General features: G+C 38.6%; 2 protein-coding genes across 3 annotated transcripts in view; one reads left to right on the top strand and one right to left on the bottom strand.

The window, feature by feature from the left end:
- Nucleotides 1–2,934: 2,934 nt before the first annotated feature.
- LOC108776861 (zinc finger protein Pegasus) lies at nucleotides 2,935–6,024 on the bottom strand. Its single transcript, XM_018543591.1, has 5 exons — nucleotides 5,812–6,024; nucleotides 5,145–5,376; nucleotides 4,064–4,332; nucleotides 3,651–3,986; nucleotides 2,935–3,409 (listed from the first exon to the last, which is right to left on the bottom strand). The coding sequence occupies exons 1-5, from the start codon at nucleotides 5,985–5,987 to the stop codon at nucleotides 2,935–2,937; spliced, it is 1,488 nt and encodes a 495-aa protein (XP_018399093.1). The 5' UTR covers nucleotides 5,988–6,024.
- A 2,722-nt stretch (nucleotides 6,025–8,746) lies between these two features.
- The window catches only part of Liprin-beta (liprin-beta 1), a 10,997-nt gene continuing 9,177 nt past the window's right edge, over nucleotides 8,747–10,566 (top strand). For both annotated transcript variants that reach the window (XM_018543549.1, XM_018543550.1), the window contains exon 1: nucleotides 8,747–8,961. The gene's annotated coding sequence lies outside the window, so the exon portion shown is untranslated. The remainder of the gene's footprint in view (nucleotides 8,962–10,566) is intronic.

Genomic DNA, 10,566 nt, shown 5'->3' with positions numbered 1-10,566 from the left:
TATATATATATATATATATATATATATACACACACTGCCGGTCAAAAATCTTTGGACACCATGCATACTTACGGTATAAGGACAAAAATGTTTAAGACAAACATGGACGAAACGCCAACTTGTGATGTTCTTCGCAATCTTATTTTTCACAGATTTTAATTTATCATTACTTTAACATTACATTGTTAAATTTTAATATACGTCTTTCAACATATTATTAAGAACCAATAAGATGCTATAAGCATAAAAAATTGTTAGATTACTTGTCAATTTAACTAAGTGATGTTATTGCGGTAGTAAGTATGTATGCGTCAATGCTGAAAAACTATCAGTATCGCGATTTTTGGGGGGACTACATACGCAGTATATATAGGACTTGGTTAGGTGGCGTGCATGTGAGCGTATGTGTGTTGAGATGGACTGCGATGTTTTGTTCGATAATAATTAAATAGGTCAGTTTTGAGTAGCTACGAGAAATAGAATAAAATAGAATAAGGAATAGAAAAGGATAGAATTGTGAAGCAAGGAAACGAGTTAGGAATACAAGAATGACTAGGGAGGTAATTTTTTTTGTAATTTGCAAGGAGGAATTGATAAATTAAATAGATAATAGGTAAGAGAGGAAAGGTTGTAACGTATTATGCTAATAGATGAATGAAGGCTAGTTGAGTAAACTAGGATAAAGAGGAAATATGCACGAGAGTAGAGTATGGATGGATGTGTGAGGATAGATAGATAAACTGTAAACCAAGCCCCCTTCTTAGGCTTTGTATGCTTGAAGGTAATAAAGTTCTTTCATACGCAGTATATAAAATTCACACAATTATAATAAGCACTGTGATCCAGCTTTGACCGTTATTGGCTTCCTTCTTCTTGTTTATTATTGTTTACAAACATGAATATTCGATCAAAACCAAAGAAAACATTATATTTATTTATAAAGTATAAGAAACAGAACAAAACATTATCATTTGACCCTTTCGAACCTTTGGAAAAAGCATTTAGTTGACAACAGTGATTTCAATTTCCATTTCGCTTGGCACTGTATCTTTGTCTGTGTATTTGCAAATATTTCCGCTATGTGTCTTTTGTTAACGTGAAAACATTTGTAGAAAATTGAGAGACAAAGATTTGATAACAAAGTATGTAGTACTCTAGTATTAATACAAATTTTTATCTTTTATTGAATTGAAAAAAAAATTTGTGTGAGTCATAACGTTATAAGAAATGGCTCCGCGATTGCAAACAAATGTGGACTAAGAGACGAGGGCCATAATCAATGCATACTACAACAATGATGGTCTTTCTATTCGTAACATTGCCTCAAAACTGAAGATCCCCAGGTCCACCAAGATCCCAGAAACCACTTCTTCGTCCAGTAAATAAAAAGAAAAGATTGCAATGGGCGCAGAAACACAAGAATAGAAGATTTTAAAAAAGTTGTGGACGGATGAGTCCAAATTTGAGACATTTGGCAGCAAAAGAAGAATATACGTACGACGCTCGGCGAATGAAAAAATTATGCCCAACTGCATTACACCAATTGTCAAACATGGTGGAGGATCCGTACCGGTTTGGGGGGCATTTTCCTACTACGAGTGCTCTGTATAGAATTAACGGAAATCTCGATTAGAAAGCATACCACAAAATCCTTGTTCATCACACAGTTCCTGCAGGAAAAAAACTGATCGGCCGGGGATTCATTATGCAGCAAGATAATGATCCGAAACACACTTCAAAGCTTTATAAGAATTTCTTGAAAAAAGAAAAGAATATACTAAAATTAATGGAATGGCCACCACAATCGCCTGGTCTAAACCCAGGAACTTCTATGGGAAGAACTTGGCCGTAAAAAGTGAGGAAACAGTGTCAAACCTCTCAAGAAAGCCTCTGGAATATATTAGAAGCCCCTTAGAAGCAATTAGAGCCAATTATTTTGCAAAATTTAATCAACAGGATGCCTAGAGTAGTCAAAAATGTGTTGAGAGCTAATGGTGGCTTTTTTGATCAAAAAAGATTTGACTTTTTCTAATCGTAAGAGTCTCAAACGATACTGTTTTGGTCTGTTTTTTTATACTTTATAAATAAATATAATATTTTCTCTGGTTTTGATCGAATATTCATCAAAATTATGTGATATTCTTCGCAATATATTAGAATAAAATAATAAATTATCAGAGAAATTTAGATTTTTAATTTTAATTTGACTCTTACTTCGCTCTTTTTAATGTTATTATTATATAATTATGTAATTATTATAGAGTCCTTGAATTTTTCAATTTATTCGAATATTCATGTTTATCTTAAACGTTTTTATCCTTATCCGTAAGTATGCATGGTGTTCAAAGATTTTTGACTGGCAGTGTATATATTTTTTACTTTTCACAATTGTCGACAGGGCAATTTGCGACGTGCCCCGTCGCGTTTCCATACTTATTTTACTAATTTAAGGACTAATGATAGAGCTCGGAATATATCTCGATAAAGCCCTATGGACGGATAGTTCGTACAATGTATAACAGCATGATGGACGAGTGTGTTGGCAATTTCTTTTTCTCTCGCAATTTTCTCTCCCTTTTTCTCTTTTTAAAGGAAAGGCACAATTTGTCGCGCTTTGTACATTATTTTCTGAGGGAACAGACATACCCTCTCTCGAATTCTTAAAGATAATTTACAATTCAATTTACAATTGACTTGCCGTCGTGTTTCGGCACGCTTTTGCACGTTTTTGAAAATATTTTTAGCGAGAAGTATGTCTGGTCACGTCACAGAAAATACTTATACCTTCATGCTAATGAACACTGGATGTACGTAAGACGTACCGAGTCACCTGCCGTTTTGTTTCGTTTAACGAAGAAGGAAAAGAAAAGAAATAGAAGAAATGGGAAAAGGAATATTTTTAACTGCGGGTACTTCTCTGCTTTCTCCTCCCAGCTACTGATGACTCTTACTCAGTAAATGCGAGTTGAACTGGTACAGATTGCAGCACTGCTCCCCGCAAATATTGCACTTCCACGGGTTACTCTCGCTGTGACAACCTTTGTGGAGGAAGTACAACGTCTGATCCGGAAACGTAATGCGACAGTGGGTGCATTGAAGGCCACTCGTACGAGGATCCGGTCTGGTAGAAGTGGGTGGTTCGCCCCTCGAGTGTGGATTAGAATTAACGCCGCCACCGCAACCGCTGTTGTTACTATTGTTATTGTTGTTATTGGTGGTACTGGTAGAAAGCTTACGGCGAAGATCATCGCGCAGCAACGATTTTAACGGTGAAACCTTGATCAGCGATGGTAACGGTAGATTGCTCGATGTTGCTCCGCTGTCATCCATACCGTTGCTGTTTGGTTCCTGTTTGATAGGTATTAAGGAGATCGAAGGTGTAATGGCTTCGTCGCCTCCGCCTACGTTCCTGAGAAAAATGCGAAAATCCGATCTGTAATTTATGTCATTCAGAACATAATTAATTGTCGGAATTTATAAATTAATGTTTAAACTACAAGCGAAATTAATATTAAAATTAACGTAAAAATAGAAAGAAAGACTACTACAAATTTTCAATAAAGAATTTGTAATACTTTTAACAATCAATCATTGCAATAAATATTAGTAAATTTTAGAAATACTAATTTAGTAATTTTTTAAATGCTCACCTATGAATGCTACTGCTATTGATAGATAATTGATGATGACTACTGCTTGGTGCATTGCTATTGCTGTCGGCGCTCTGGGGACTATTGGGACTGTCTCCGTTCAACGGGGCAGGACTTGGATTTCGTTGATTGGCAGCTTGTTCGGGATAAGGAATGGATATCTCCACGTGGGGCGTGAGGAAATGCATGGGAGGCGTGGCGTTGTCGGTCGAACGGTTGCCAGTACTATCCCCGCTATCAGATAGAGGTGCCGAAGGCATCGCCTCCCCAGATGTGCAACTATTCATTACGGACGTAGAGCTATTTGGTCCTGGATTATCTAAATCTATTCCATGTCTACAATAAACAATAAAAGATATATATGTAAAATATATATATATATGACAACTTCCTTAAATAATTCACACACTTACCTATTAAAGAAGTGCAACCTAAGGCATTTCATGGTAGCCGCACGATAATTGCAGAGAGGACACGATTTAACCATATCGTGTTGACCAACGTGTTCATTCTGAAAGTGAGCGCGCATCGCGATTTGTCTTTGGAAACCTCGATTACATATCGGACAATGGTATGGCAAAGTTTTTGAATGTGTTGTAAAGTGTTCCGCAAGATGGTCCTTCCGAAAGAATCTCTTCTGACATACCCGACATTCGTATGGTTTTACGCCTGTATGCCTCATCTAAAAGATAAAAGAGGTGCAATAGGTCAAACTTTTATAGATAACTATATTAATTTAGTATAAAAAAGATTATTCAAGAAAAGAAGAGTATATAATTTATAAGAATTATATATTTACACTATCCTCTATAGTAATGATGTGCAACTTGTAATTTACTTGTGAACTTTTTGCAACCCGTTAGCATGTAGCCAAAAAATAAAATCATACCTTTTACTTTATGCGAACAAGATATATATTATACATCTAACAAGATTTTATTTATTTCTGAAAGCAAATCTTACAAAAGGTTGCCTATCACTCTATACCTAAAAATTCTATTTACTTTTGTTAAAGTTTTATCAATTGCATATACAAACATGTCTTACTCACTAAAAAGAGAATCAAGTGAATAAATTACTATTGTGTGTAAAACGAAGTAATAAAAAAAACCAAATATTTTATTAATACAATCATTAAGTCAAAAAATTTCGGAGTCTTATCTATTATATAAGAGAAACATAAATTAATTTAAAAAATAATTAAAACAACAGGGCTACGAGCCAACATTCGTTAAATTATAAAGGTCTTAGTAAATATATAAGATGTCATTAGTTAAAAATAAATATAAAGTTTAATATAATTTAAAACAGACGTTTCGACCTTTATTAGGTCATTATCAAATAATTTATTTATTTATAAATTAATTTAATATAATATTAATATAAAAAATAAAAATGATCAATAATGACATTTAATACAATACTTCCAATATTAAGCATAATGTATCGTAATGTATCGTCAATGTTTCTATTGTATAATCTTTCTATACTCACTTTGTGTCTTCTCATATTAGCTCCATTTGAAAATTTCATATTACAGACATCACATTCAAACATCTTTCTGTGAGACCTGATCCCTGAATGGCCTTCTTCCGCATCCCCGTCATTTTCTGTTCCCTCTATGCCTTCAGCGCTCTCTCCAGCTTCGCCACTCGCCAGACATTGGTCTTGGTGAGCGGAGAAAGCTGTTTTATTTATAGTCTCATAATTGTCGCATCTATCACATCTAGGAAAATTAAAGAAATTAGAATCAAGAATTAAATGGAATTAAAATAGAATATTGTTCTAATCAGCTGATTGCAATTGTCACTTGAAAATGGCTGTGTATAGTAGAAAAAGCAATTTTGTAAATGTTGTATGATTCTTTAATATGATTGGTTTACACATTTAGATCCAGTAAGAAACTAAAGACAAGACCAATCATATAAAAGGATTTTACAATAGTTGCAAAGCTACTTTCTCTACTGAACGTAGTTATGACTACATTTAGCAGAATACTTATTTTGCAACTGTTAAAAGTTCTCTTTATGCTGATTAGATTGTCTTTGTAGATCTAAAGAAATAATTCTATCGCAGCGAAAGAAAGTCTCAACAGTTGTAAAATGAACATCTTGCTGAATGCGGTGATTAATCAGACATAAAGCTGTGTTTTGAATCTCACCTAAACGCAGGAACAGCTCCATCGCTACTATCATAATTCGTGTTGAGAGCTGCTTCGTTATCAGGATCTAACGTTTCTTCTTCCCTGTGATTAGAAGAGTCTCCAGCTTCGGCTTGAGAAGAGGAATGAGAGTCTACCTCGTTTTCCCCACCACCACCATCAACCCCATCTGACATGTTACCAGGCGGAAGGACTATCTTGAGTCCGTCATCTAACCTAAGACGACAAGTACTTGGATTAATCAAGCTTATTCTCAAGCATCAAACACGATCAGCTACCCATTTAATTCACGTAACAGCTTCGAGAGTCCCCAAACGTTAAAAGGGAACACCGATCACCGTCCGTTCGCCCATTTAAATACAATCGTATCTCGTTTGAATATATCACACTTTTCTTTCGCTAACTTTCGAGAGAACCGACAAGCATAATCAGGGAGCTGCGAGGAAGGATCGATCATCTGACGCGCACCGCGTTCCATATTTCGCCGAGTCGAGCGAACGGGAGGCTCGTCGCGCGCGGGGCACCCGACCCGATATCGTCGTGCCCTACATAGCGTCAACCCGTTCGTCGTCACCACGTTCGTGGACACGTCGCGAAATTTCGAAACGCAATGCAGGAACGCGTTTCGCTACGTAGGACTCGCGATCGTTCGTTCGTTCGTTCGCTCGCTCGTGGGTGCGAACGAACCTCTCGTCGACATCGCGAATCCTTCGCGGAGAAACGAAACGCCGTCTTAAATCGTGCGTCTTGGCGGCGCGAGAGAGAGAGAGTCTCACCGTGTGTAACACAGTCGATATCACCGTGACGTTACGCGCGAGCTCGCGTCCGCTCGCATCTCTCGCACCGTCGCGCGTTCGATGCCACCTTTACCTGTCAGCTCTCTCTCCGCGGGCGGCGGGTCCGATACCCGTATATATCTCTCTGTCAGGCGCTGTCAACCGTGCGGATTTTCACGAGATACTCCGCGCAAAAGAGAGAGAGAGAGAGAGAGAGAGAGCTCGCGCGTGAATACTCCGAGAGAGGTGTCCGAGAGAGCAAGGTGCAACGGTACGAGTGTTACCCAATCCTGGGAAGATTACGGCATAGAAACACCTGGTGGTAAAGCGCAATGCCAGAGTGCACTGCACTTTGTCCCAGTTTCGACCGAATCCGTCACTCGTGACGTAGTTTTCGCGGCTTTTCCGCGGAAAGTCTCTGCGGTGGTCGCGCGCGCGCGCGCGACGGCGGAGGAGGCGAGGATAAAAAAAAAAAACGATTGGCGAACAAGAGGAGGGGGGGAGGGAAGGACTGAGACGGGGACGGGGGACACCTCTCTCGCTCTCGGTTTTGCGGACCACTTACTCACATTCCACGGAAGGGGAGGGGGAGGGGGGAGGACCGCGGATGGTGCACCTTCCTCGGCGCCACGACGGAATTTCGCTCGTCCTCGCGCGCCGCCCGACACTCACGAGCGCTGCCGCACGCGCATCTTCTCCGACACTTTTATTTTTCTTCTTCTTCTCGCACTCTCTCCTCCTCCTCTCTCTCTCTCTCTTTCTTCCCTCCGTTTTCTCCCCGCGATGACCCCGCCACACACAAATAATATGTAACGGAAGCGCGCGAGGTGTCCGTACGGCACTTCTCTCGCTCCTCTCGCCGATATATCGGCGACACTGCTGCCAACCGCGTCGTCGACGTCCGCCACGACGACGCGGAACCGCTCCAATCTGCCTCCGCCGCGCTCGCCGATGCGGGAATCGGGACACGGCGAGAACCCTCGGCGAACTTCGCCCAACTTCACGCCGAGCACCGACCTCGCGGTCGAGGTCGCGCGCGCAGCCCCTTCGCGAGAACCTAACCTCCCCGCGCGATCCAAGGTTGGTATCCATGGTATGTATATGTACTGCGCGCGTATTTCAACTCCTGACCTGTCAAAAGTGTCAAACATCATATGTGTCGTTATCTCGCCCTCCACGATGTGTTTACGCGCAACGGACGGTGATATTCCGCGATGTTCCGGATGTTTCCTCGATTCACGCTGCTGTTTCCTAACCTATTTTTTTTTTTTCGTATATATTAGTCATTTTTTTCTTTTGCAATTTTCTTATTGTTTCATAATATTATTGACTTATTATTGTAAAATGTTTATTTAACACATTGTTATGGTACTTGCTTGAGCGAAAGGATTATTCCTATAGATCGTGAAATAAAGCGCGCGCTATGTATAATCTATTTGTCCACCTATTTAATTCATCTACGTGAATTTTTACATGAAATTGGTTATTTTTAATTTTTTACTGCTGCATCATAAGGAGTGTACATATAATAATACAAAGTGAAAAAAGATATTAAAAATAGAGCTTTAATCCAGAAAGGTCGCTGAAACAAAATCAGAATTATTAACGATTGTTACATTAGGTAAAATTGATTTGACAGTTTGATGTAACAATCAAGAATTCTAGACGTCATGTATGGTTCTTTCTAGCAAGAAAAACAAATAACAAGGGTGTAATAATGGTTCATTCATTTACTGTCGTCTGAGTCTCTTGCTAAAAAAACACCCATAACCTTCAGTTTTGTTTAATAATAAGAATTGTGAATAATTCACTGTTACATTGTGTCATTTATATTGTGTCTCATTAATCAACTCTTAACACTTGCTAGAAATAAGCAGCTTCAAGGCGATGAAGATCGAAGACGAAAATCCGACTAACTTAAAACCTCGTGAATTTTAACTTAGAAACGTGATAAGAGTAATGAAAATGAGGTTATCGGAAACGACGCAATTTTCTTTTAATGCCGTCGGGTGAGTGATATCCACAGTATGGTTAAATGGTCTCTCGATAACCGCGCGGATCTCGTCGCGCGTATCATATCGATTCCGTGAAGTGCGACTCCGGTCCGACCTAACCTCACCTCATCTCCGACCTCGCGTTCGCGGTGCACTTCACTGCGTCCCGCTGCGTGCAACTGCGTTGTTTGTTGACTTGTCGCGAAACTCGAGGAAATTCCGCTATGCCTCGTTGCGGACAGCGAGGATCGTCGTTGTAACGTCGGCGCGAACTGATTATCGCCTTACGAATTTCGTATTTCAGTGTGTGTGTGTCACCGATGTTTATCGTACACGCGGCCAACATCCGCAAGTCGACGGATCCCGACTGACGTAAACAGGTAATCTGCAATTCCGAGACATCATATATTTTCTATCCCCACGCCCCGATACATTACGTCCTTACACTATAATTTCTCGAAATATGCTGTGATAAATCGACAGGTAGAGAAATTAAGAAATTGCTCTTTCTCGCATCTATTTCGTATATAATCGTTTATTAATAATGATATAATGTGTACTGTATATATAGAATGTAGTGAACGAATTAATAAATAACCTTAATGTACACCACCTTGATTTTTTAGAACAAAATTAAGGTTATTTATTGACTCACCTGTTATACAGTGTGGCTGTTATATGTAAGCGATTTTAAGAGACGACTTTTGTACAAAAAATTCAAGATTGAAGCTGAAACTTCATGTGGTCATATGTCTGAAATAACTAATTTCAGAAATGCAAGAGATATCAAATATCAAAGTTGAGAGAAAATTTTTTCAAAAATTTTAAAAACTGTTCGAGTTATTTTGACGAAACTTTGTATATATGTTTGAAGTTTTATTAAAAGTAACGTGAATAATTTTTGAAATTTTTTTTTCCTTCTACTTTAACACCATGATCTTTAAAGCTATGTTGTTTTGGATATATGATTATGAAGTTTTTATCTTGAAGTGATGTGAAGAGTCACCACTTATAATCTCTTAGAGTACATACTTAAGCCATCCTATGTATATTAAGTAAAATTTTAATAGTATACCAGTAGACTTGTTTTGTTTCCAAACTGGAGTGAACTTCTTACTGGCTCATGTTTCTTCTATTTTTCATAAAAGATGAACTATGAAGAAGTTCAGGCCTGGAGTATGAAAAGAATAGAAAAGAGGAAAGAGAAACCTAACAATTTCTCAGTATCCGAAATTTAAATTTGACAATGATCATACAAATCTATTTCTGTCTGTTCTTTGGAAATTGAAATAGAAGTGGATTTGTCATTGCCGGTGTCAGAGCCTGTCGACAATCTGAACAGATTGTCAGCAAAAGCTAAGTAGAGTTATTTTGTGATTATTTAAATGAAATATATCATTTAAATCATTACAAAATAACAAACTCTGCTCAGTTTCTGCAATCACACAATGCTCCACATTACATTTAATAGATTCTATCTTATTATATTTCTGCTGACATTCTACCGACAAAGCAAACAGTGGGCACTTTGTAACGTCTATTTCTAACAGATTTGGTTATCTGGATTCATTTATCTGACATATCGATCTACAAATGAGCGTCCCAAGAAGACTCGTAAATAATCCGTGTGAACGCGCGAAATGATTTATTTGAGCTTAATGCAGCTGTGCTCGTGAAGAAGAATTAATGGAGACGGAGAAAAAGAGAGAGAAGAGTGAGAGAGAAAGAGAGACAGATAGAGACAGTGACATAGTATATGTTATGGTGGCAGAATGTTGGGCGTTGCTCTCCAGTACCTGTTGATCGTCGTTTGCATGCGTGTTATCTCTTTGTGCGATCGTCGTTGTTTTATCATAATCTGTGAGCTCTCCGGTGATCATTTTTATCATGAAACGCTATGGTAAAGATCGGAGTGAATGATCGTCTCGTGACATTCGATTTCTCTCTCTCTCTCTCTCTCTCTCTCTCTCTCTCTCTCTCTCTCT

This window comes from Cyphomyrmex costatus, unplaced genomic scaffold (genome assembly GCF_001594065.2).
Source record: "Cyphomyrmex costatus isolate MS0001 unplaced genomic scaffold, Ccosl1.0 scaffold390, whole genome shotgun sequence".
In the NCBI taxonomy this organism is placed as follows: Eukaryota; Metazoa; Arthropoda; class Insecta; order Hymenoptera; family Formicidae; genus Cyphomyrmex; species Cyphomyrmex costatus.
Note: the sequence above shows the minus strand (reverse complement) of the source record. Positions and strands in the feature narration are given on the sequence as shown.